The following is a 27,592-nucleotide window of genomic DNA, read 5'->3' on the forward strand; positions in this document are numbered from 1 at the left end:
TTAAATACTCTAATCAACATGGGCATGGACAAATATGGATGCTTTATGCAAATGTATGTTTATTATTAGTGAAACCATAGTCAACATAGAGCATGAAGACTAGACATCTTTCAAAGGTCAGAAATGTTTTTCAAAGAACTTGTTCATGTCTAGTAGACACATGAAAAAAGAACATAGAAATACCAGGTTCCCATTACTTCTCTTTCTTTTCACTGAGAAATTTACTTACACAAACCTGTTTACATGTTTGCACAACAGGGCAGCTCACTTTTGAACATACAAAATGTACATTTGTTATTTATTATTACATTTGTTTGCCTCTCTGTGTCCACATACTGCATTCTAAATTCTCAATAAAACTGTTTTTATTGATATATTTTACTGTTTCTGTTGTCAGACAACGGAATGAATATGAAATAGTGTCCGAAACGCAACCCATTAAGACTAGGCTACATAACCAGCTCTCCCTTCCAAGATGTTAATCTGCACAAAAATCCTGATTTGTAATCGAGCCGTCGTCTGATGAAGTCAGATACACATAAGATAAAGACAATTATTGTGCTGTGATTTTGCCTATATTTACATGTAAAATTAGAGAAGCAACATAACATCTGTTTTAACTGAAAGCGCTGCTCCTCTCAGTCGCTCGCTGAACAGTGCAGACGCAGAGAGATATAGAGGTGTGTGTGCGCTGGGAAAGCAAGACCTTGCACACGTGCGGCAGTACCATCGAGTCTCGGAAACTAAAAAAAGGTTTGTCCAAGAAGCCGTTAGATTTGTTGCTAGGCGCTTTTTTTGAAGAAAAAAAAAGTCGCTAAAGGGGTCTGAAAAGTCGCAAAATCTAGCAACAAAGTCGATAAGCTGGCAACACTGTGCATCTCCATTTCTCCAACTACGGACTAGGCCACGGGTCAAACAGAAAATGTGCACTGCATTAATCACGCGTTAATAAAATTTGTGCCGTTAAAATTAATTTGTGTTAATGCGTTATTAACGCATTAATTTTGACAGCCCTTTTTTTTCCCCCTAAAATTACATTACAAATATATTTATACTTTTCACTTTCACTTTCATGCTAGCATCCTAATAGTTCTCAAAGTAGAAAAAAAAAAATGTGATTGAAAAAAATATTTGTACCTTTAATGAAGAAATGGGGCATAAAGTGTGTGAAAAGTGCCATACATTCACTGACTCTGATTTTACCAGGGATCAGATGCTCGGTGAAAGCCATCACCCCCTGCTGTTCAGAAAGGGAAAGAGACTCAAAGAGGAAGTAAAGAGGAGAGAACCTCCACCAGATACTCCAGTTGTGGATGTGAGTGCAATTGCTATTTTGCTTGATGAGTATATGGCTGAATTTATTTTACTTTATGATTTTACACTTTTTCAGTTATTTTTTCAGTTATCTTTCTCTCCTATGTATGTGTAATTGGTCACAGCCTACCATCAAGTTTGAACAGCAGCCGTGGTACATTGATGACACAGGGGGAACTTTGCACCCATACCAACTGGAAGGCCTGAACTGGTTGCGATTCTCTTGGGCCCAAGGAACCGACACAATCTTGGCTGATGAAATGGGGCTTGGCAAGACTGTGCAGACAATAGTGTTCCTGTACTCACTCTACAAAGAGGTCTGGGTGCCAATTGAACCTTCTTTCAAATGCATTTGAGAGAAGAAGGGAACAGAGTGTAACTGAGTTACTTGTTTCAGGGTCACTCCAAAGGGCCGTTTCTGGTCAGTGCGCCACTCTCCACCATCATCAACTGGGAGAGAGAGTTTGAGATGTGGGCTCCGGATTTCTACGTTGTGACTTACACAGGGGACAAAGACAGCAGGGCTGTCATACGTGAGAATGAATTTACCTTCGAGGACAGCACCGTCAAATCAGGTCGCAAGGTTTTCCGCATGAAGGTGAGAGAGTGCTGTGGACTAACCTGACAGACATTTTGATGCCTTATTCCGTATCCCATTCACCAAAACCAAAGCTGATTTAAATCATTCTTTAACTGATACCTGATTACATATTTCAGCGTCCAAAGAATTTAAAAAGCATCCTAACTTTTGAAAGGGTTCATTCAGAAGTGCATTGTTTATGATCAGAGTTTCTCATCACAGAAGGACGCACAGATAAAGTTTCATGTCCTGCTGACGTCATATGAACTGATCACCATTGATCAGGCAGTACTTGGCTCCATTACCTGGGCCTGTTTGGTTGTGGATGAAGCCCACCGACTGAAAAATAACCAGTCAAAGGTACAGAATTCAAGGAAAAATGTATAACATCATATTAATAACAATTATGAAGTGTAAAAAAATATATAAATATATAAAATAATATATATATACATGTGTGTGTGTGTATATATATATATATATATATATATATATATATATATATATATATATATATATTTACATATGCTTTTTTGTTATTGTTTTTATATGTGATCCTGGACCACCTTACCAATCATAAATAGCATGGGTATATTTGTAGCAATAGCCAACAATACATTGAATGGATCAAAATTATTGATTTTCCTTTTATGCCAAAAATCATTAGGATATTAAGTAAAGATCATGTTCCATGAAGATATTTTGTAAATTTCCTACCGTAAATATATCAAAACTTAATTTTTGATTGGTAATATACATTAAGAACTTCATTTGAAAAACTTTAAAGGTGATTTTCTCAACCCTCAGATTCCATCAATGGAAAGCTTTATTTATTTATTCAGATTCAGATAATTAATCGCAAATTAATCGCACATCAAATTTGATTGAAAAATTACTCCCAAAAGATCATTTAAAGTCATTGTTGTGTAACGCATCAAACAGACATTACAAAAAGTAGCTTCAGCAAGAAATATTTAGTTTGATCAAATTTATTACATATACTCTTTTCGTAAATAAACTTAGTTTATTTAGTAAATAAACTAAAACTGCCAGTAGGTGGTGGTAAATGTCTTAATGATTACGTCATCGAGTAATTTTTTCATTCATTTGATTCGTTCAAATGGCTGATTCATTCAGGAGTGAAGTAAATGGTTCTTTATGAATAGTCCATTGAAACATTAGGTTTGTTCGACTTGAAGCTGATCGTCATCATCAAACCGATCAGTGTGTGACATCAAAGTACTGCAAGAGCTATAGAGAGCAGACTGCTCCTTATGCTTTTGAATCGCTCTCGCGCTCCTTTCATGTCATACACCGATTGGTCTGTGCAGCGCCGTTTCAAATCGAACGCGCCTATGGCCAATGGTTCACCCAATTCGTTCAAAGCATTGTCAAAATTGAGCAAAACAGACAACATTGTGTCTAAAATAACAATATTAACTTCTTACTTACTGAACTTACTTATTTTCAGTTAGATTTTGAATTACAGATTTTTTTATTGTCTCAGACTTTTGACCCCACTTTATATTGTAATATTATTATTAATATAATAGATATGTCATGGTTACTTAATAGATTTAATAAATCAATTTATTAAATCTATACTTAATAATCAATAAATCAACGCTCAGTTTTTCAGAATTCTGAATGGCTACAAAATCTACTATAAGCTGCTCCTGACTGGAACCCCTTTGCAGAACAATCTGGAAGAGCTTTTTCACCTGCTCAACTTTCTCACCCCAGAGCGCTTCAAGTAAGATTGCAGACTGCATGATTCACCTGGTGATTCATACTGTAGATCCGCTCGTAGAATAATGATCCCCCGCAGAGCGATTGCAGGGCTTAGATTGGAACATGTTTTTTCATATGATTTGATGGAAGTGAATTCTATCTCCCCTTATATCCAAATGAAAATGCTGTTGTGCGCAGTAACCTGGAGGGCTTTCTGGAGGAGTTTGCGGACATCTCGAAAGAGGACCAGATTAAGAAACTACACGACCTGCTGGGGCCACACATGCTCAGAGACTGAAGGCAGATGTGTTTAAAAACATGCCGGCAAAAACTGAGCTTATAGTGCGAGTAGAGCTCAGCCCAATGCAGAAGTCAGTCTTAAATTCTCTATTCCTAATGCTAAATAATTGAATAAACATCAATTTCTTATCACTCTGTATCATATTTCATGGTTTCCCATGCAAGATAATTTCATGTTTTTTTGTTTCTCACAGGAAATACTACAAGTTCATTTTAACACGTAACTTTGAGGCATTGAATTCCAAGGGAGGAGGGAACCAGGTGTCTCTTCTTAACATCATGATGGACTTGAAGAAATGCTGCAACCATCCCTACCTGTTTCCAGTGGCTGCAGTGGTGAGGAGGGGAGGGGAGGAGAACATTTGGAGGCCCACAGTTTATATCACTGCAGTGGTTTATTGCTAGCACATGTAATGGCAATACATTTTCTGTTTTATAAGATCTATTTAAAGACTTTTGTAAGAGAGTGTATTGTTTCTTACAGTATTGTCTGCAGTGAATTTGATGCATAATGCTGGCCTTATCTTAAACAAAAAGTTCTGTGATTTTGAAGTTGTTTACTCTTAGAAACATTGCCTGCTGACTATTAATAATGTTTGCTAAGGCAAGCACCACTTTTGCAGTTGCTTATACTTGAAGTTAAGGGTTTTTCAAAATTATACATGTGAATGTTACCCCAAATGAAGTGGCTTAAAGAGATGTGCTTTCCTGCATTAATAGACTTCACTTGGTGGATTATAAAACAATCTCATACTTACACTGGAGGGACCTGAGCCATATCTAGAAACCAGAATATAATAGACACAGGTCTTTTGACTTGAACCCAAAACACTCAAGCAACCATATTCTACTGAGCTAAAAGACATAGACCACCTTAACAATTGCATAGCAATATCATGCTAGCGTTTTGGTGTCGAGCACCCTTCTTGTTTTCTGAGATATTGGAATGGTTGCTGCAGATGGTGTCTTCTAAAAAAAACATAAAATTGGAGGTAAACTACCATTCAAAAGTTTGGGATCCTTACATTTAAAAAAAAAAAATAATAATAATACTTTTATTATACTGATGAAAAGTGACAGTTACAAATACATTCTGTTCATTTCTGAAAAATATTTCCACAAACATATAAAGCATCACAGCTATTTTACACATTGATAAAAAATAAATTATTAATGAGCACCAAATAAGCATTTTAGAATGATTTCTGACGGATCATGTGACACTGAAGACTGGAGTAATGACTGGTGAAAATTCATCACAGGAATAAATTATATTTAAAAATAAAAATTGAAAGAAAAAACTGTCATTTTGAATTGTATTAATATTTCACAATGTGAGTGAGTTACTGTGTATCTTGTATTTTTGATCAAATAAATGCAGCCTTGGTGAGTATTATAAAAATAATTTTAAACCCCCAAACTTTTGAACGGTTTAATATAGTCTATAAAACAACTTGCATATTTAATTAGCATTTGTCAAGTCTTTTGTATGTTTTCACTTTTATGTATACAGGAAGCTCCGGTCTTGCCCAATGGTTCTTATGATGGCAACCTCCTGGTGAAATCCTCAGGAAAACTCACCCTGCTTCAGAAGATGCTCAAAAAACTGAAAGATGAAGGGCACAGGGTTCTCATCTTCTCTCAGGTACTTATTCCCTCTTTTAGAGCTTAGAATACCCTGTGAATAACAAAAAGCCCTTAAATATGTGGCGGTCTTGCCTTTATTTCAGTGGAAGATTAATTAGATGGTAAACTGTGAATAGAAAATAAGAGCGGAGCTCATTCATCTTTAAAATGGAGTTGACAAATGAAAAGGCGGGGCCTATATTTATCTCTGCTTTATTGTTTAGTCCTTAGACTCTTTTCCCTCCCGTTTTAAATTGCCTGTGGAATCACTGCATCCATTAATTTGATGAATGGCACAGGTAAAGGGAGGATGTCTCGACGAGACATTTTGCCACCTTTTATTTCCCAAGTGCTTAAAAATAAACATACATATTAATGTTATGGCATGTTGTATGTTTAAGCTTGATTAAAGAGGAGGGCTGTGTTTCTGTCCCCTCTTGTTGTTGTATTTCACAGAGGTGGAATGAGTATGAGCTGGCAAGCTGAGTTTGCTTAACATTTTGCTTAACGCTGCCATTTGTCCCTTTGTTGGATATCTCTGTTATCCTCCTGTTTGTGTCTCATCCTGCACTGTTGATCCCTCTCTCAGATGACAAAGATGCTAGATCTGCTAGAGGACTTCCTGGAGTTTGAGGGGTATAAATACGAGCGTATTGATGGGGGCATCACAGGGGGGCTGCGTCAGGAGGCCATCGATCGCTTTAACGGTGAGGATGCCAGCAGTGAAGCTGCAGTGGTGTCTGTGTGTGGGGGGGATAGTGGATACTAAGGCTTTCATACTGACTGTCTGTCACCCTGTGTGCAGCACCCGGGGCTCAGCAGTTCTGTTTTCTGCTGTCTACACGTGCTGGAGGTTTGGGTATCAATCTGGCAACCGCAGACACAGTGATCATATATGACTCTGACTGGAACCCACACAATGATATTCAGGTAATGCAAACACCAGTGCTGGGAAAGCTACTTTGAACGGTGACTTATAATTTAAAGTAGTTAAAGTACTCTTTTAAAAAGTATTTAGCTAACAAAAAGTAGCTACACTTCCCTAGTAAAAAAAGTAATATGTTTAAACTACATTTATTTCATACAAAGTATAGTTCAAATTTATTTACATATTTACTAACATATTGCTCAAGACTTACTGATAAAACTGCATTTGGAGTACTACTTATGCACAATGCACATTTCTTAATATTAAGCCTAAAATGTGTTTTAATGTCACTACTGATGAGGACTATATGATCTTTGAATAATATCGATCTTTAAATGCAATATATTTAAAGTGTACCTAAAGTATACTTCCAATAGTTCCACTTCAGCACAATCAAATATACTTCAGTGTATTTTTAGTGACTTCGGCACTACTTCCGCACAAGTAAAGTGCATGAAGTACAAAATTAGTTGTTCCAATTTAGCAGACTTATTTGGTATACCAGTTTAATATACCAAAAGTGCAATTGCAGGGTATTTTTATTGGCAGTGGCTATTTGCACTAAGTGAAAATAGCATATTTTCTTAGCAATGGATTATATTTACACTAATTGAAAATAGCTGTATTTTTTAGTAATTTGCTATTTAGACTAAGTGAAAATAAAGCTAAAGCTAAATAAAGCTAAAGATTCTATTTGCACTATGTTAAAATAGCAGGATTTTCTGCTATTTATACTACTTATTGCAAATAGTGGCAATTATGTGCACCTCAGTATTGTAATACATTATAAAACGGTATGCAATAATAACTTATTGAGTGTAAATTTAATTTTAATTCAAATTATTAAATGGACGCCACCTTATTGGGACAAAAGCCCTCCCTACACCTACCCTAACCCTACCCGATACTTTATTTTCAACTTTTTTATTATTTCCTTCATTTTTATTAAAAAGAAATGCTTTTCTGATGTGATTTGAAATTTGAAAAGGGAGAAAAAAAAGTTTACCAAAAGGTGGATTCGAACCCAGGTCGATCGCGTCAAAATGAGTATGACACACACTTTACCATCTGCGCCACTGGAGCTGATTATTAGCATCCGTCTTTTGTTATGTTGACTTGCCCAATTACACGTTGGTGGGCGGAGTTAATGTAAATAGCTTCTGCCAACAAGGCAGGCTATTTGCACTTAGTGTAAATAGACACTCCGATTTTTATTTAGTACATAAATATGTAAATGTATTTGTAGTATACTTAGCATGAAATAAATGTATTTCAAATCCATTTTAGTATGTTTATTTTTCACTAGGGTGAAGCTGTTTAAAGTGAAGTATATATGTATGTGTGTGATTCATTGTGTTATAGATATACATTATATTACAAACTACGAGACTGTGTTTATCTATAACTCTCATTATTTAGTAATTGATTTTATTTTTCTTGCTGTGTTCTTCTTTCACTTTCTCTTCATCTGTCTTCTCACTTTGTCCTTGCAGGCATTTAGCAGGGCACATCGTATCGGGCAAAATAAAAAGGTGATGATCTATCGCTTTGTAACTCGGGCATCCGTAGAGGAGCGTATTACCCAAGTAGCCAAGCGAAAGATGATGCTAACCCATCTGGTGGTGCGTCCCGGCTTGGGCTCTAAGACGGGCTCCATGTCCAAACAGGAACTAGACGACATCCTCAAGTTTGGCACTGAGGAGCTTTTTAAAGATGATGTGGAAGCCGCCAGAACGATGGGTGAGCTGAAGTGGTTTAAGATAAACACTTTGTGGATTCCAGTAGTTCATGTCCTAAATCTCTTCAGCAGGAGATAATAAAGAAGGAGAGGAGGGCAGTGTGATTCACTACGATGATAACGCCATTTCCAAACTGCTGGACCGTAGCCAGGATGCCACCGAGGACACAGAGATCCAGAACATGAACGAGTACCTGAGCTCATTCAAGGTGGCTCAGTATGTTGTGAGAGAGGAGGATGGAGAGGTGAGATACAGATGCTTTACTGTCTATTAAACAAGGGATCAAACATGAATGCTAGTCAATCTTTTCAAAATGAATACCTTAGACTACCTTTTCTTTCACTCTTCTATGCTCAAGATGGCATAGCTGTGCAAGTTTCAGCTTTTTTTACAAAAGCTTCTTGGGCTGTTGTTTGTTAATGGAGTTAATGTTGTGTTTAGGGGCAGCATCACTGGCTTTGTTCAGGCAGGCAATCAGATTGTAGTCTGAAAAGACAAAAAGCTTCCGATGCAATGTTTAACCCATTTAATGTACCACATTAAGCAGCACAACTGGTATCAACTTTGATAAGAATAATTATATAAGATATATAATATAAGAATAATTTCTGAAGGATCAAGTGACACTGAAGACTGGAGTAATGATGCTGAAAATTACACTTTTCCATCACAGGAATAAATTACATTTTAATAATATAGTTGTAATAATATTTCACAATTTTACAGTATTTTAGTGTAATTTATCAAATAAATATAACCTATAATTTCAAAAACATTTTAAAAATCTTATTGATCCAAACTTTTGAGCGGTATGTAATGTCATATAAAGTACACAACATTTGGAGCTGTGATTGAATGTGCTCATTTTCACTCTCTTTTTCTTTTTTGTGAAATTCACTAGTGAATAGTGAGTGAGTGTCAGCGGTTTTGGACATGAATGTGTAAAATCTCACTTGTTCTCTTATGCGCCTGAAGGGAGATGTCATTATAGACATGGGCAAAAGCAAAATATCCAGTTTTCCATCCTCATTTCACACTGACAGCGACTCTCTGTATGAGAAAATCTCCTGGGATTGTGCTGGTGCTAACATCCTTACTATAGCAACCCATGTAGATGCACAGCTGTCAGAATAAATGGATCAGATTTTCGCAATGGCAGAATGACAGACAGTAAGTCCTAAAGGTCAAAATTTGTGTGGATTTGCTACAATGGTCAAATCATCATAAAGGATTTGTCTGTGTTGGAACAAAAACCTGCATTATGGAGAAAAGCTTCATCAAAGTTCATAAAGGGACTAAATAATTACCAAAAAGTAATTATATTATCTCGTATACAAATCCCAGATGTTTAGGATTATTGTTATTATACAATAAATATAATTAGATTAACTGAAGTCAATAATAGGCCCGTGATATATGATCTGCATTTGTGTGTGTGTGTTCCTGCAGGAGGAGGTCCAGAGGGAGATTATTAAGCAGGAAGAGAATGTTGATCCAGACTACTGGGAGAAGCTCTTGAGGCACCATTATGAGCAGCAGCAGGAGGATTTGGCCCGGAACCTGGGCAAAGGGAAACGCATCCGCAAACAGGTCAACTATAATGACGCCTCTCAGGAGGACCAAGGTACTCAAACACAGATGCTGACTGTGCTATAATATAACACAGCATAAAGCTGTGCATACAATTTTACAAACATTCCATCACAATCCTGTTCTCAGAGTGGCAGGATGATCTTTCAGATAATCAATCTGAGTACTCCGTCGGGTCCGAGGATGAAGATGAAGATTTTGAGGAACGTCCTGAAGGTAGGCATCATTATATATGTATAAACACACACGCACTCTAATGTTTAAAACTTTGGGGTCAGTATGATTTTTATTATCTGAAAGAAATATATACTTATATTCAGCAAGGATGCATTACATTTATAATGTTATAAAATATATCAATTAAATAAAAATGTTTATTGAGCAATAAATCAGCAATATTAGAAGGATTTTTGAAGGATCATGTGACACTTGAAGACTGGAGTAATGATTAAAACTAAAATGGACCACAGTTATCTTCAATTTATTTCACGTTATATTTTATATTTTTGTCAAATAAGAGTAGCCTTGATGAGCATAACAGACTTCTTTCAAAAACATGAAAAAATCTTACTGACTTTCATTGTACTTGTACGCACCTTCAGGAGGACGCAGACAATCTCGCAGACAGCTGAAGAGCGATCGGGACAAACCATTGCCACCGTTGCTGGCTAGAGTTAGTGGAAACATAGAGGTAAATCTTCTTACAACACTGTGAAAAGAGAGAGTTTGTACGTAATTCCTTGCTTCAGGTGAAGCTTTGGCTATTTACCTTTGGGATTTCAGGTTTTGGGATTTAACGCCCGGCAGCGGAAAGCCTTCCTGAATGCGATTATGCGCTGGGGTATGCCCCCACAAGATGCCTTCAACTCTCACTGGCTGGTCCGTGACCTGAGAGGAAAAAGTGAGAAGGAGTTCAGGTAAGTGTGCGTTTCTCTGTTATAGTTTATATCTACATCTATATCTATATCTATCTATCTATCTATCTATATTTATATATATATTATTTATTTATTAATTTTTTTAATACATTTTCATTCATTGGTCTTTGTGTGTTTTTCAGGGCTTATGTATCTCTGTTCATGAGGCACCTGTGTGAGCCAGGGGCAGATGGAGCAGAGACATTTGCAGATGGAGTCCCGAGGGAAGGCCTATCCCGCCAACATGTTCTCACCCGGATCGGTGTCATGTCTCTCGTCCGCAAGAAGGTGATGAACTACTTACTGCATTTTATGTGCACTAGTTTTTAACTTGATGGATATAAATATCTAATTTGAAGTTGATTTGTTTATTTATGATTAATTAAAATGATGTACTTTAACATTCTATGGAATTATGTACTTAATTGAGCATTTAAACTTATTTTGTATAAAATAATAAAATAGCAGCTTAAATTTGATTAAATTTGACACAATTTGACCGAAATTTGAATGTGTGTATATAGGTTCAGGAGTTTGAGCATGTGAATGGGAAGTTTAGTACACCAGATTTGATTCCTGTGGGATTGGAGCTGAAAAAACTTACTGAAAGTGTCTCATCGGACCCCAATACACCTGTTCCTGCAAGTCCGGTTCCAACTCAACCCAGCACACCTGTTCCTTCAGGTGTGTGAAAGTGTGCACTGGTTTGGGTGGTTTATGAGGACACAAATTTATATAATGACATGGCTATGACAGAGGTATTACAATGTGAAGGTGGTTTAAGAGGACACTGCCCTGCACTGTAATTCAAAATTCCATTTACACTAGCAGTGTTTTGCTACGGTTACACCTATCGTTTACACTACTCCGGCGTTTTCGAGGTCGAAAACGGAGAATTTTGAAGATGATGGCGTGGCTGCCCACATTCCCTCTGTGTTTCCTTGACGACCGTGTAAACAATAACATCATGCTCGTTGTACCCATAGATATGTATGGGTAGATTCTCCTTTCGACTGCTCCAAGCACGCAGACACATCCGCCATCCGCCATCTAAATAATAGGGAATCTACCACAGTTTTCAAAAACAAGCCCAAAACAAGCCCAGTATTTTTTTGATGATTTATTATCATCAATATTATTTATTATCAATTATTTATTACCAATAAATGAGCCTGTAACATATTAAACTGAAACCACTCTTTTATCTGAAAAGCAAAAACAGAATCTATTTTACAAAAATGAGCAAACTGCAACAAAAGTGAGAAAAAAACTCATCTCCAATCACCTGTGAGCAGAATAGGATTGGAGAGATGGAAAAGGTGAAAAGCACAAGAGCTTCAAATTGGAGCTGTAACATAGCCACATATTTATTTATAGCCTAAAATATATAGGGGTCATTCTATGGAAATGTCCATTTTTCTGTCCCTTTAAATCATTAAGCTGTCATTTATGTGTATTCATGAAGTCAAAAGGTAATCTAAAAATGTTTAAATGTTAAAAAAAGAAATACATTTTAAGAAATCTTGACATGCCAGGCTATTCGAACCAAATGTATTTACTCTTAGTATTAGGATATGACTACTTGTTTTTTATTACAGCCCGTGATAATTAATATTTTACAAAAAAAAATTGTAAAAATTAGGCTAAAAGAAAGTCATCCCACTCCTCTATGTCTACTTCTGTCATCGCTTGGATTACAGCGTCACACGCCTTTTTTTGAATATGATTTTTCTCCAATGCGTGGGCAGAACATCTGGCAAATTATGCTACGGCACTTATATTATTGCACTGGTTGGCTATTAACTGCGAGCAGCCAAAGTGTCAATCAATGCATTGGAGAATACTGCGAACATAAATAAAGAAATGAAGTTGCTTGTCAGATTCCCTAACAAGCAACCAGATTTTTTTTAAATAAGCCCAAAAAAACACAACCAGGGATTTTTTCACACAACTTTACAAAAAAAAAGAAGCCCAAAGTCGCGTATAATACGCGGACTTGACAACTGTGGAATCTACCTACACATTTCTATGGTTGTACCTGCATGAATTGTCACGTGACATGCGTTTTCGGTTGTGTAGTGTAAACGGAGATTGTTTCTGAAATGCCAGTGTAAACGGGAATCGTTTTCATTCTAAAACACCGTTTTAAACGAAAACACACTAGTGTAAACGGGGCCTTAGAAAACAATACAATACCAACGTGTTTGTGTGTGTGTTAGGGCTGGGTAAAAAAGATCAATTTCTAATTTTTAATCGATTCTCATTTTTATGAAACAATATCGATTCTTAAATCCCAAAAATGTATTAGTCAAGCCTGTTTTCAGTTAATGAATGGAACATTGTAGCGTGCCTCCCATCCAATAAATCGCAGTAAGCTTTGTGTTTTGTCACTTTTTATATGAAACAAAGTCTCAGATTTCAAATTCTGTCATTTTGTTTTAGTGTTCAAACAATAAAATCTGTCGCTCAATCAGTGTTTCAACCGTGGAAAAAAGTCAATATAATAGCTTGTAAACAATAGAATGTCACATAATGTCACATTTACCTCATTTTACTGAATATATGCATCATATGACATATTCATTATAATTTTTACTATTTTTCAATATTTATTGAATAAATTCGTCAAATTTTTATGACAGCCACCATTTAAATGTTTATATTTCAAAAAACAAATTGGAGTAGAAATATAATTGTGTAATTGTAAAGTTAGTATTACAACCTGAGTCATCTATATTTTACAGCATTAGGTTTTTTTTTTTCCCCTTTGAGAAAATTTGCCATATACTGTACCTGATATATATCCAAAATAACTGATATTGAATTGTATCAAAATTGAATTGCAAACTTGGGAATCAAATGCAAATCAAATCATGAAATTTGTCCCAGAACCCAGCTCTAGTGTGTGTGTGTGTGTGTGTGTGTATGTGCACTACTCAATGAAATACTGGTTGTTTGTGGTTAACTAGACAGTAACATTTGTTTTTACAGAAAAGACAGAGTCAGTGTCCGGTTCTCAAGAAGACAAGGAGATTACAGAACCAGAGAGTACCAAATCGCTGGACCCTGAGGTCAGAGTGAAGTCATCCAGAAATATCTTTTTTTCTGTTTTTTATTTCTCTTGTCCTTTTTAAAATCTCTATCTTCTTACAGCAGCCAGTAATGCCAGAACCCTCCACTGCACCAGAGAAAACCAATGAGGGAGAAGAACCAAAAAGCGGAAGTCCAGATGCAAAAGGAATGGAAGAGAGCGAGAATAATGACACCCCTCTTGTCCATTCAGAGCCATCATCCAATCAAGCACAGCCACCCAATAAACCTAGTGAGCAGTCAGCCAATCAGACACCTTTAGGTGAGGGTTTTAGACCATGCGTATAATGATTCTATAAAACATTTCTTTCAATAAACAAAATATTAAAATATTTTGTTTATTCAAGACTGTGGTAAAGGGAAAGAAACTTCTCCGGAGAGAGGGGAAAATAAACCCAGCCCAGCAAAAATAGATGATAAGGAGCAAAAACCAGGTCAGTACTTGTGGTATTTGTTTATTATACTTCCAGAAACAGAATAAAAGGAGTGGTCGAGATTCCAGATCTATTTTATCTTCAAATTGGCTCCTTAAAGCTGCAGTCCGTAACTTTGATGTGTTCAAAATTTACAAAATTTATATGATTTACAGGTGCTGGTCATATAATTAGAATATCATCAAAAAGTTGATTTATTTCACTAATTCCATTCAAAAAGTGAAACTTGTATATTATATTCATTCATTACACACAGACTGATATATTTCAAATGTTTATTTCTTTTAATTTTGATGATTAGAGCTTACAGCTCATGAAAGTCAAAAATCAGTATCTCAAAATATTAGAATATTTACATTTGAGTTTGAATAAATGACCATCCCTACAGTATAAATTCTGGGTATCTCTTGTTCTTTGAAACCACAATAATGGGGAAGACTGCTGACTTGGCAATGATCCAGAAGACGAACATTGACACCCTCCACAAAGAGGGTAAGTCACAGAAGGTCATTACTGAAAAGTGTGGCTGTTTACAGAGTGCTGTATCAAAGCATATTAAGTGCAAAGTTGACTGGAAGGACGAATTTGGGTAGGAAAAGGTGCACAAGCAACAGGGATGACCGCAGGCTTGAGAATACAGTCAAGCAAAGCCTATTCAAACACTTGGGAGAGCTTCACAAGGAGAGAACTGAAGCTGGAGTCAGTGCATCAAGAGTCACCACGCTCAGACGTCTTCAAGAAAAGGGCTACAAAGCCACTCCTGAACCACAGACAACGTCAGAAGCATCTTAACTGGGCTGTGGAGAAAAAGAACTGGACTGTTGCTCAGTGGTCCAAAGTCCTCTTTTCAGATGAAAGTAAATTTTGCATTTCATTTGGAAATCAAGGTCCCAGAGTCTGAAGGAAGAGTGGAGAGGCACAGAATCCATGTTGCTTGAAGTCCAATGTGAAGTTTCCACAGTCAGCGATGATTTGGGCTGCCATGTCATCTGCTGGTGTTGGTCCACTGTGTTTTCTGAAGTCCACAGTCAACGCAGCCATCTACCAGGAAATTTTAGAGCACTTCATGCTTCCTTCTGTTGACAAGCTTTATGGAGATGCTGATTTCATTTTCCAGCAGGACTTGGCACCTGCCCACACTGCCAAAGGTACCAAAAGCTGGTTGAATGACCATAGTGTTACTGTGCTTGATTGGCCAGCAAACTCACCTGACCTGAACCCCATAGAGAATCTGTGGGGTATTGTCAAGAGGAAGATGAGAGACACCAGACCCAACAATGCAGATGAGCTGAAGGCCACTATCAGAGCAACCTGGGCTCTCATAACACCTGAGCAGTGCCACAGACTGATCGACTCCATGCCATGCCGCATTGCTGCAGTAATTCAGGCAAAAGGAGCCCCAACTAAGTATTGAGTGCTGTACATGCTCATACTTTTCATTTTCATACTTTTCAGTTGGCCAAGATTTCTAAAAATCCTTTCTTTGTATTGGTCTTAAGTAATATTCTAATATTTTGAGATACTGATTTTTGACTTTCATGAGCTGTAAGCTCTAATCATCAAAATTAAAAGAAATAAACATTTGAAATATATCAGTCTGTGTGTAATGAATGAATATAATATACCAGTTTCACTTTTTGAATGGAATTAGTGAAATAAATCAACTTTTTGATGATATTCTAATTATATGACCAGCACCTGTATATGACACCATGAATCCATTTTTCAAACCGTGTTTTTGGCTTGTCCTGAATCACTACGGTACACTTATAAAAAGTGTTTATATTCTGACTATTTTAGACTGGTTCGGGTAGGTACCCCTGCAGAGTAGCCCAGTACCTGCGTGATTCATCATAGACATAAACAGAGAGAAGTAGCTCCGGCTACAATGTTCTTCCGCAAGACGCATACAGTTCTGTTTATCAACCGCTACAGCGTCAAAAGTTATGAACTGCAGCTTTAAAAAACACTTTTTGGGTACACTAAATGGGTACAAAACTGGGCCTAATTGATTGATTTATTTTTTCAACGAATGTAAATGTCAGTAAAAGGACGTGCTCAACCTTCAGAAAATGTTTGTTAAATGTTTTGTTTTATTCAATTTCTGTGCAATTGTTATGCAGAGAATCCCTGTTACCAAAGAATATTTAAGTTTAGATGATTTTATTTTATTTTTTTGTTTTTGTAGCATTAAAAATTAAACAGACATCCAAATTAAATAGACAAATTTGATAAATGATAAAATATAAAATAAAGTTGTTGTTTTATTGATACATTTATTGTTCCCATAAATGAAAGCTTGACACAATGCTAAATTTTGTGTAATAATTGGAATGAGATTTCTATGTCAGTTTAATAATAAAAAGATCTAAACCTTAAGGCTTAAAAAAATGAACTGAACATTTGCACCCTGTTCATGGAAAGTACAGTACCAATCCCTCTGCTTTGCCAAACTATGTAGTTTCTACAGCCATTCCTGATGATTTCAAAACTGAAGACCCCCCTGAGAGCCATCTGAATGGAGAGAAAGACACGAGGGATGACGTGGATGAGAGCCACAGAGATGACAAGAACAGCATCAAGACTCGTTTCATGTTTAACATCGCAGATGGAGGATTCACAGGTGAGTTGTAGTCTTATTGACGTTGTTCTGATTTGCTGTCTTGCTTCAACGGGTGTCAACACATTGGTCATGTATTGTATCATGGACAGCAGATTAAAAATTCTGGTGAATGATAGGAGGAGAATGCATGGATGTGCATGAGTGTTTATGTGTGTTCAGAATTACACACGCTGTGGCAGAATGAGGAACGCGCAGCTGTGTCATCTGGCAAAATGTACGACATCTGGCACCGTCGCCATGACTACTGGCTGCTAGCTGGCATCGTAACGTATCCTCACTTTTCCTTCCATTGCACATTTGAGTTGTCTTATTATTCCTTTAATAATCTCAAATAATTTTTTTCCCTGTTGTTTTTGTTCTTTTTTTTTTCTTTAGGACTTTTATGAAGTTGTGAACATAGATGATTGTGATGTGCCTGTTTGAATAAATAGAATGGAGAATTACAAGGAGACCAGAAATTTCAATTGGTTATGAAGTGATTCTTTGATGAATAGAAGGTTCTAAAGGACAGCATTTATTTGAAATAGAAATATTTTGTAACATTATAAATGTCTTTTTTTTTTTTTGATCAACTAAACAACATAAATAAAAGTGAATAAACTGAATAAAAGTATTCATTTTTTTATTATTAAAAAATAATTACTGACAACAAACTTTTAAATAATAGTGTGTATTCCCTCCTTTTTCCCAAAAAAATACATTGGTGGCCAAAATGATTAGAACACTAGTATTTTCACCAGCTAAAAAATGGTTTAAAGTCAGTTATTTCTATCTTTTGCTGTAGTGTGTCAGTAGGAAATATCAGTTTACATTTCCAAACATTCATTTTGCCATTAATTGTAATAATCCAGTGATTTTTGTTTGACAGCAGCCAGTGCTCCACACAAGATATCTGATCTTATGATCATCCAGTCCGTCTGGAATCACATGAAGAAACAGAACAAACTGAGACAGACTAAATCCAGAAGAACTGCTTCAAGAAACCTGCCTGCAAAGCTACCTGAAAAACTATGCACAAGTGCACTAAGGACAAAAGCTGCTTTAAATGCAAAGTATGGTCACACCAAATGTTGATTTAATTTAGTTAACAGAAGTTCATTGATAAAGAAAATCTATTTATGACATTATTTTTGACAGCACCCTCATTTACAGCATTTTTACACAAGTGCTTGAAACTTTTAACAGTACTGTAGCTTTGCAGGTAGGTTTCTTGAAGCATCTTGGAGACGTTGCCACAGTTCTTCTGGATTTAGTCTGTCTCAGTTTGTTCTGTTTCTTCATGTGATTCCAGACGGACTGGAGGATGATCAGATCAGATCTCTGTGTGGAGCACTGGCTCTTGTCAAACAAAAATCACACTGGATTATTACAATTAATGGCAAAATGAATGTTTTGACATGTAAATTGGTATTTCCACCACTCTCTGTGTGTGTGTGTGTATATATCAGTATATTCAAAAATAGTTCACTCAACTTCAGGTTGTGTGCTGAATTGTAATTGTGTGTAAAGCATTTTCAGTATGTGAAGCAAATCCTTAACCAGGTGCTCTTAGACATGGCTATGCCCGCTGGCAGGACATTCAGAACGACCCACGGTACGCCATCCTCAATGAGCCTTTCAAGACTGAAATGCACAAAGGGAACTACTTAGAAATGAAGAATAAATTTCTTGCCAGACGTTTTAAGGTACAAGTTATTGTGTGTTTTATTTTAATTCATTCAAAATAATCTTTTATATTCACACATTCTTCATTCACATTTTAGCTCCTGGAACAGGCTTTGGTAATTGAGGAACAGCTTCGGCGCGCAGCATACCTGAATATGACTCAGGATCCCAGTCACCCCGCCATGGCCCTCAACACACGTTTCTCAGAGGTGGAGTGCTTGGCTGAGTCCCATCAACACCTCTCCAAAGAGTCACTGGCTGGTAACAAGCCCGCCAATGCTGTGCTGCACAAAGGTCAGTTTCTAAAAATATAATAAACACCCGAATGCTTGGAACTGCCCCATGTTGCTTGCTGTTAATAACAATAGCTTTATCAACTGAACATAAACTAAATGTACATTACCGTTCAAACTATTTGTTAATTCTCTTATGCTCACCAAGGCTGGATTTATTTGGTCAAACGTACAGTTATAACAACAATATAGTGAAATAGACAGTAATACAGTTTAAAAAACTGTTTCTGTCATAATATATTTTAAAATGTAATTCATTCCTGTGATGGCAAAGCTGAATTATTAGCAGCCTTTATTCACATGAGCCTTCATCATTTTAATAGGCTGATTTGCTGCTGAAGAAACATTTATTATTATTATCAATATTATTATGTTGTGCTGCTTAATGTGATGCATTATTTCCAGGACAGTTTTAAAAAAGAAAGTTTAAAAGAACATAATTTATTTGAAATAGAGATCTTTTTTAATATTATAAATGTCTTTACTACCTATTTGATCAACTTAATGCATCCATGCTAAGTAAAATTATTAATGTGTTTAAAAAAGAAAAGAAAAGTTAAAAACAGTTGTGCTCCTTAATAGTTTTGTGAATGCTTTTTTTTTTTTTAGGATTCTTTGATTAATTGAAAACCTAAAACATTATAAATGTCACTTTTAATCAATTTAATGGATCCTAGCTGTAAGGATAGTACACTGAAGTTGTAGATGAATCCAATTGCAGCTTTATTATACAGTGTGAAATCCAAAATCCAAACAAAACACACAGACTTGACTTGTCTTCAGACATGAAACAACTCACCAAACAGAGGTTAATACATTAAATACACGACAAGAGACAAAAGGCTTGTTCGAGATAAACTACAGTAGCCTGCCACCGGCTGGCGAGAGTACCCGCTTGCAGTCGGGGCAGAATTAAAAGCGATGTCAAGTTGGAAACTTTCTGCTGCCGGTAGTGAAGCTCTCATGGTGTTTGCATACTCTTATCACAGATCAAGTGAATTAAATTCAGTATTTGTCAAATACACAGAAACATTTTATGAGCAGCATAAACACTTTTTATATACTGCTTAATACAGCGTCATCTGTTCAAGAATAAAGTTCAGCATAAACATATAGGCAACTAAATACCGATAAAGTGGGGGTATATATTTTTTGTATATATTGTATATATTGTATATATTTTATGCTTTTATCAGTGTTTTTGATAAAAATGACTCAAGAGAACAGTGCGGCAACACTAAAAAAGCTTTTACTGTTATAAAAACAGATTTGTGAGCATTATTGGAATTGAATTGTTAGAATAAACATGCAATACACTTCTTGCTTGTCATCACAGAATCTAACCAATGAGAATAAAGTGTGTCCGAGTGGCTCTCGCAGCCGATTTTGAGCAGCGCCTGACCTCAGCGGCTGGTCTCGTTTTGCTCTCGTGGTACTTTGATGGCACATGTGATCGTAAGGCGGCTGCAGCATCGGTCAAAGTCGGACAAAGGTTCTAACCAGAATGCATTGCTTTTGTCAGGCGGCAGCTGATCTTTGCGGTGCCGCATGAAGTCGAACAAGCCTGAAGGCTACATGAGGGCTATAATTACCAAAGAATAAGAGTCACATGACACAAACCAACCAATGGGAAACAAGGCACATGACTAAAGCAACCAATCACAACAGGTGTGTTTGACTTGAAGCGGCGCTGCGCAGAATGATCAGTGTGTGACATCAAAGTATCGCGAGAGCGATTCGAAAGCTTAAGGATCGGTCTGCTCTCTTATCGCTCTCGCGGTACCTTGATTTCATTCTGCGCAGTGCCACTTCAAGTCGAACGCACCTAACATGACACACAGACAAGAGTAGCACATGACATGATCACGAGGGGCAAGGAGCACATGACAGGAACATGAAACAAGGCAAAACCCAAACCCCACATTACACTAGCTGAATAATACATACTTTTAATAATAATGAATACTTTAAGTATACTTGTAGCAAAGTGAATATTCATTTCTTTCAAAACAAAACAAAACAAACTTTTTTCTTTGATGTTCACTGGTGTTGTTTCAGTGTTGAATCAGCTGGAGGAGCTGTTAAGCGATATGAAGGCTGATGTGACGCGGTTGCCCTCCATGCTTTCGCGGGTCCCACCCGTGTCCGCCCGGCTCCAGATGTCAGAGCGAGGCATCCTCAGCAGACTCACCAGCCGGGGCAACGAGCCGCCACCTCAGCAGGTCAGCGTGACATGTCTTTTGCCATATGTGTAATCCATATAAGATGAATAATAGATGGGCCTCGTGTGGATGAACCTTCATATAAGAATGTTCTGTTTCATCTCCCCTCAGCCTTTCCCTCAGGGCTCTTTCAGCTGTTCTCAGATGTATAATAGCGGTTTCGCCGGAGGGTTCCGTGGACCTGGAGGCACTGCGATGGTGAACTACAGTCAGATGCCCCTGGGGCCGTACGTCAGCGGTTAGTGGCCTACATTAGCTTTGAAATGAAGAGCACATAGTAATCAAAAACCTAGTGGTCTGGTTAAAGGAACAGTTCACTCAAAATGTAACATTCTGCCATCATTTAAGGCCAAGACGATAATTAAAGATAAGTGTAGTGATCACTATATCAGCGTCCACACCAAAGCACGATAATGTACTGTTTATTATAAGTATGTGCTGCATTTATGTTGTCTGCTGCTTTAAATGCTCAAGCTCTGATTGACTTTTTGTTCTAGTTGTTGCATGGACTCTGCTATTCTTTTACATTTAGAACGATTTTTAAAATTAAATTTTTATCATTATAGTTATTGTCATTGGTGTGAACGGGGCCCTTACTTATACTCATAAAAAAAAAATGCCCATACAATTTTCAAAATATTTTTTTGAATATCTTTTATCTGTGCTCTGCAGAAGAAGTAGCTGGTTTATCTGAAACAGATGATACAACAATAAACTAGAGCATAGATATCTACATCAATATCTAGTTTACTACCAAGTGAACTTTGGCAAATTCAGTGATTAGTTTTTTTTTAGTTATTGTTAACTAAAACTAAAATGAAAACTACTGGAATGAAATAAAATGAAATAAAAATAATTTTAAAGTTAAAGTACTAAAACTAAAATGAAATGAATTAAAATAAAGTTGACAAGCACATAACGAAATGACTAAAACTGAAATATCAAGAAAAAAAGCTAAATAAAAATATGAATACATTCTATAATAGTATAAAAATAATACTAATATAACACTGTGGGCAGGCAGGCTGAGAATAAGACTTACCTGACTGAGAAAATAAGTGAATAGGTTTAATATATTGAAATATAATGCTGCTGTTTTCTTCTTCTTAGTGTCCTCAAACGGTCCTCCAGCCCCAGCCAGCCTCCTGGAGAAGAAGTCCAGTGATGCTCTGCGAGATGTGGCCACCCCTGATTTAAAATCAGGCAAACCTAGCGATGTTATATGCATTGAGGACTAGCACGCAGCCGTTCCGTCCTCTTTCTGTACAATACCTACAGACAAAACCATGGAGAACTCCTCCAAACTATGAATATTAAACAGCAAACCTTATCAGTTGCACTTTTGTCTTTCAGAATCTGTACTTGTACGCGCCTGTAAGTTTTATTCAGTAGAGTTCAGTTTCTCTTTCATTCTTTTTTAACTTCTGCGATATGAAAGTCTTGATCGATTAAGGAGAGACTAAGGACGCTTATGAAGAGGGCACCATAGTTCTGACAGTCCTCTGAGTGTTTTTTTTTTTTTTTTAATTAGAATAATTATTTTTACATCATGGCTTGTTTTTCTTGATGGCCATGAAGGACATTTTCATCTCTGCTAATGTTGAGCCATCTGGAGGTGCTACTAGTTAGTTCCTGGCCAGTTCAAGGACCGGACGTCCCACCTCTACAGCCTGTGCTTTGCTCCTGGCTCTGCTCATGGATTGCGTATTGTTGCTGCCTCTGCAGGTTATTGCTGTGTAGTGCATCTAAACACAGAATAGTGCAATGACTGTCATTTTCTCTGGAAAACATCAGATGATTTTACAGTATGTCACCACTAATGTTTGCTTTTTGAATTGTGCTGGATTGTTTTTTAGTTTACATTCCCCTTTAAAAAGAAAAGGAGTGTTGACCATGTTGGTTAAAAGGTGCTCTCAGTATAATTTTTTTAATTTTGAAAAAAGTTTTGAAACTCATTTAAAACAGTGTACACTTAAAATTATCAGTAGCCTAAGGAAAAGCTTATTTACATAGAGTGGGGCTGCCTCGTGTTAGATCACATGACCCACTAAATAATACTTACTAAACAAAAATTACAGATTGCACCTTTAAAGGATAGAGCAGTATTAAATCAATGGCAAATGGAATGTTTCATGAACTATGAGCTGATACTTTGAAAATCTTGAAAAAAGTAAACACAACTTAAATGGAATGTTTCATTTGCAACGTGAACTCTATTCACATCATCTGGCAAGCTGTTGAATACCGCAAAAATAATTTTGATATGTCCCTTGGTTTGTAAAAAAAAACAAAACAAAATGCATTTACAGTAGTTAATTTGCAATTGAAATATATGGGGTAACTGTACAGACTTAACATGGAGCAAACTCTGCCCGTAATTTTATAAGCCTGGAATCTTTGGTAACATATCGCAGTCTCACAATTCTGTATATTCAGTTGTTTTATATAAATTCAATTTAATTTAATTTCATTTTAACTTTTTAAATGTTTACATTTTGCTGAATAAGTCATGTAGGTGCTTCAACATAATACAAGTTTCACATTTCTGGTACAATGCATTTTTGTAAAGACATTTTGTTTGATTTTACAAAGTGAGGGACAAGCCAAAATTGTATTCTATTATTCTATTATTATTATATTATATTCATACAATCAGCAGCATGTCTGGAATTTTTCTGTTTTTAATTTCTGGAATTCCACTACACAGGGATATTTGTGCATTGTTTTTACCATGTTCCTGAATTCCTCACATTCTGATGCTTACAATTTGTAAACTTAATTCTCTACATTTTGTATTATTATTATCACATCCTTTTATTGTCAGATGCATTTTGCTTGACATTTTGTGAATTGCTGAAAACTTGGACCCTAAGTGCGTCGGTTTTACTAAGCCAAGCTTATGGATAGTATTGACATGATAGTTCTGGTGCCATAAGTGGTGTGGATATGGATTGTTTTTGTTTCAATTTGAAATAATATGCCTTGTGTAACTGTGTTTTTAAGCAGCGCACTTTATATGGAGATCAGATGTGACCATAGAGACGGCATCTCCTATGGGCCATTTCAAACACAGTAGAAACCTAACTTGTATACTCAGTTTCAGTCTGTGGTATAAGTCATGTTAATTAATGTAGATTAAGTATTTTGTTTGTTTTCTGCATCTCAGCATCAGTGTAAATGGCTCTAAATTCTCATGGCTGACCGTAAACGTGATCATAGCTTCTTTTGCAGTAGTTTTAACTTAAGGGGTTCAAGATGATGATCATTTTTGTGTAAACTATGAATGTGGAAAAAAAAAAAAAAATGCAGTTAGAGGTTCACACACACACTTGCGCTAGAAAAAAAAAACTCAGATGATTTCAGTGAAACACAAAGACAGCCTCAAGAGTCAAGGGACCTTAAATCCAAGATTATAAAGAGAGAGCCAGCAGCATAAAATGTGTTGTGAAATTAAGTTTTGTTTTAATCCTGTGTGATGAGTTTACACCATTTCATTTGTACTTTTTATCACAGTATTGATATTGACATTAAGCTCCATTTAATTGCAGTCAAACTGAAGCCAAAATGAATGTATGAAGTATTTAAAAAGCTTCAGTCTAATATTAGAAGTCTTTTCATTCAAGTACACACTAGGCTTCAAAAGCTACCAAAAGACCCTGGTCAAGACACCTTTGTTGCAATGAACGCACAGCATGTGAGATGTCTTCAGATTACTTTGGACCAGAGGGATCTTTGTCTTGGTTTCTAAACAGCTGTGAGAAAAACAGTAAACGGTATTGTTATTCTGCAGAGATAAGAATATGGAAAAAAGATAGGTGAACTACCATCATTTCACTTTGTACTCAGTGTATTTGTTTAATGTTTTAATAAATCCTCTCCAATAATGTGTCTGATTTTTTTTTTTTTTTTGGCCAATGTTTGCATCTAATTTGAATGTTAAACCCTGTGGGAAACTAATTAATGAGAACTTAAGTCACGTTTTTGCATTGTGTGTGGGTCTGAACGGTCTTAGAAAAGAGGGCACTGTAGTGCCAGACTGTCACAGTCTTAAAGGGTTACTCCACCCCAAAATTAAAATTTTGTCATTAATCACCCATGTCGTTCCAAACCCGTAAAAGCTTTGTTTATCTTCGGAACACAATTTAAGATATTTTGGATGAAAACCTGGAGGCTTGTGACTGTCCCATTGACTGCCAAGTAATTAACACTGTCGATGCCCAGAAAAGTATGAAAGACATCGTAAAAATATGAAGCAACGAGAACACTTTTTGTGTGCAAAGAAAACAAAATATCGACTTTATTCAACTTTTTCTTCTCCTTCGTGACACTTCCTGCAAGCGCGTTCATGAGTTCACGAGCAGACCACGAAGCATGTGTATAGACGAAACACACCTCAGATCACGCACGACACATGCGCCGTGACCTGCTAACATAGAGGCCAGTGTACAGACAGAGAACCTGGAAGTCGTTGTGTTTGCACTCATCTGAACGCATGCGTCGTGGTCTGCTCGTGAACTCATGAATGCGCTTGCAGGAAGAGAAGAAAAAGTTGAATAAAGTCGATATTTTGTTTTCTTTGCGCACTAAAAGTGTTCCCGTCGCTTCATAAAATCCAGATTGAACTATTGATGGCAGATGGACTATTTTGACGATGTCTTTCATACTTTTCTGGGCCTTGACAGTGTTAATTACTTGACAGTCAATGGGACAGTCACAAGCCTCCCGGTTTTCATCCAAAATATCTTAAATTGTGTTCCGAAGATGAACAAAGCTTTTACGGGTTTGGAACGACATGAGGATAAGTGATTAATGACAAAATTTTCATTTTGGGGTGGAGTAACCCTTTAATGCAAGTAATAAATGTTTATGGTCATTTATTTGATAGTGGAAATTATAAAAAATTAATCACTATATAGTTTGTAGACTACATTCGAGTCCTCTGCACATTTAAATTGATAAAGCCAGTAAACACCAAAACCACAAGCACATTTAGAGTTATTTTGTTTCAAAAAGCAAACATTAAAGACATCAGTTATGCAGCTATGAATTTGCTTGTTGCAAACGCCTCACACCTGAAGACAAACGCTTGCTTTCAGTAGGTCGGGAACGCAGTGGTGCTGGATCTTGAAAGGTTGTAGAGACTGCAACAAAAACTCAAAGCCAGAAGCAATAAATACACTACTGGGTTGCTCCAGGGGCTGGGAACCAAGACTGGAAACTTGACTCTTCTTGCATAGAGGGCTGAAAGGCCGGTTGAGATGTGAGCTTATAACTTGGTGCCTGAAACCTGGAGTGAACTGACTGGTAGCTGCCTTGTACTGACCTCAGGCCACTGGGTTGTGACAGTCTGGTAATGAGCCTGTCCTTGTTGTTGAACACTGGGCTGGTACTCAGACTGGTAGCGAGTTTTAGCTGACTGGTAGCCGAATTGTGCTGACTGTGGGCCACTGGACTCTTCTGCAGACTGTGAGCTGGCTTGTGCTGACTGCAGACCGCCAGTTTGTGCTGGTAGTTGGATGCTAGGCTGGGACACAGATTGGTAGCCGGCTTGTGCTAACTGCAGGCCACTGGGATGGGACACAGCCTGGTATCTGGTTTGTGCTGGTAGTTGGACGCTAGGCTGGGACACAGATTGGTAGCCAGCTTGTGCTGACTGTAGGCCACTGGTATGGGACACAGACTGGTACCTGGTTTGTGCTGACTGCAGGCCAGTGGATTGTAATGGAGCCTGGTAACGAGCCTGTCCTGGTTGTCTACTAGGCTGGGACACAGACTGGTAGCCAGCTTGTGCTGGTTTTTGGACACTAGCTTGGGACACAGATTGGTAGTCGGCTTGTGCTGACGGTAGGCCACTGGATTGTGATTGAGCCTGGTAACGAGCCTGTCCTGGTTGTCCAGGCTGGGACACAGATTGGTAGCCAGCTTGTGCTGATTGTTGTACACTGGGCTGGGCAACAGACTGGTAGCTGGCTTGTGCTGACTGCAGACCGCCAGTTTGTGCTGGTAGTTGGATGCTAGGCTGGGACACAGATTGGTAGCCGGCTTGTGCTAACTGCAGGCCACTGGGATGGGACACAGCCTGGTATCTGGTTTGTGCTGGTAGTTGGACGCTAGGCTGGGACACAGATTGGTAGCCAGCTTGTGCTGACTGTAGGCCACTGGTATGGGACACAGACTGGTACCTGGTTTGTGCTGACTGCAGGCCAGTGGATTGTAATGGAGCCTGGTAACGAGCCTGTCCTGGTTGTCTACTAGGCTGGGACACAGACTGGTAGCCAGCTTGTGCTGGTTTTTGGACACTAGCTTGGGACACAGATTGGTAGTCGGCTTGTGCTGACGGTAGGCCACTGGATTGTGATTGAGCCTGGTAACGAGCCTGTCCTGGTTGTCCAGGCTGGGACACAGATTGGTAGCCAGCTTGTGCTGATTGTTGTACACTGGGCTGGGCAACAGACTGGTAGCTGGCTTGTGCTGACTGCAGGCCGCCAGTTTGTGCTGGTAGTTGGATGCTAGGCTGGGACACAGATTGGTAGCCGGCTT

General features: G+C 37.4%; 1 protein-coding gene across 1 annotated transcript in view; it reads left to right on the plus strand.

Annotated features, from left to right (window-relative positions):
- Positions 1 to 24,930, plus strand: part of chd5 (chromodomain helicase DNA binding protein 5) — a 44,613-nt gene extending 19,683 nt beyond the window's left edge. The window contains 29 exon segments of the mRNA XM_058790939.1: positions 1,207 to 1,315; positions 1,440 to 1,631; positions 1,712 to 1,912; positions 2,117 to 2,254; positions 3,526 to 3,647; positions 3,824 to 3,912; positions 3,915 to 3,996; positions 4,120 to 4,261; positions 5,439 to 5,570; positions 6,141 to 6,258; positions 6,357 to 6,481; positions 7,973 to 8,241; positions 8,243 to 8,462; positions 9,668 to 9,842; positions 9,938 to 10,024; positions 10,411 to 10,499; positions 10,592 to 10,725; positions 10,869 to 11,013; positions 11,250 to 11,409; positions 13,717 to 13,796; positions 13,879 to 14,077; positions 14,163 to 14,249; positions 16,711 to 16,872; positions 17,032 to 17,140; positions 18,425 to 18,557; positions 18,636 to 18,831; positions 20,889 to 21,052; positions 21,164 to 21,290; positions 22,163 to 24,930. Coding sequence (XP_058646922.1) covers positions 1,207 to 1,315; positions 1,440 to 1,631; positions 1,712 to 1,912; positions 2,117 to 2,254; positions 3,526 to 3,647; positions 3,824 to 3,912; positions 3,915 to 3,996; positions 4,120 to 4,261; positions 5,439 to 5,570; positions 6,141 to 6,258; positions 6,357 to 6,481; positions 7,973 to 8,241; positions 8,243 to 8,462; positions 9,668 to 9,842; positions 9,938 to 10,024; positions 10,411 to 10,499; positions 10,592 to 10,725; positions 10,869 to 11,013; positions 11,250 to 11,409; positions 13,717 to 13,796; positions 13,879 to 14,077; positions 14,163 to 14,249; positions 16,711 to 16,872; positions 17,032 to 17,140; positions 18,425 to 18,557; positions 18,636 to 18,831; positions 20,889 to 21,052; positions 21,164 to 21,290; positions 22,163 to 22,290 — 4,114 coding nt within the window. The 3' untranslated portion in view covers positions 22,291 to 24,930.
- The last annotated feature ends 2,662 nt before the right edge of the window (positions 24,931 to 27,592 follow it).

This window comes from Onychostoma macrolepis, chromosome 11 (assembly GCF_012432095.1).
Source record: "Onychostoma macrolepis isolate SWU-2019 chromosome 11, ASM1243209v1, whole genome shotgun sequence".
Lineage (NCBI taxonomy): Eukaryota > Metazoa > Chordata > Actinopteri > Cypriniformes > Cyprinidae > Onychostoma > Onychostoma macrolepis.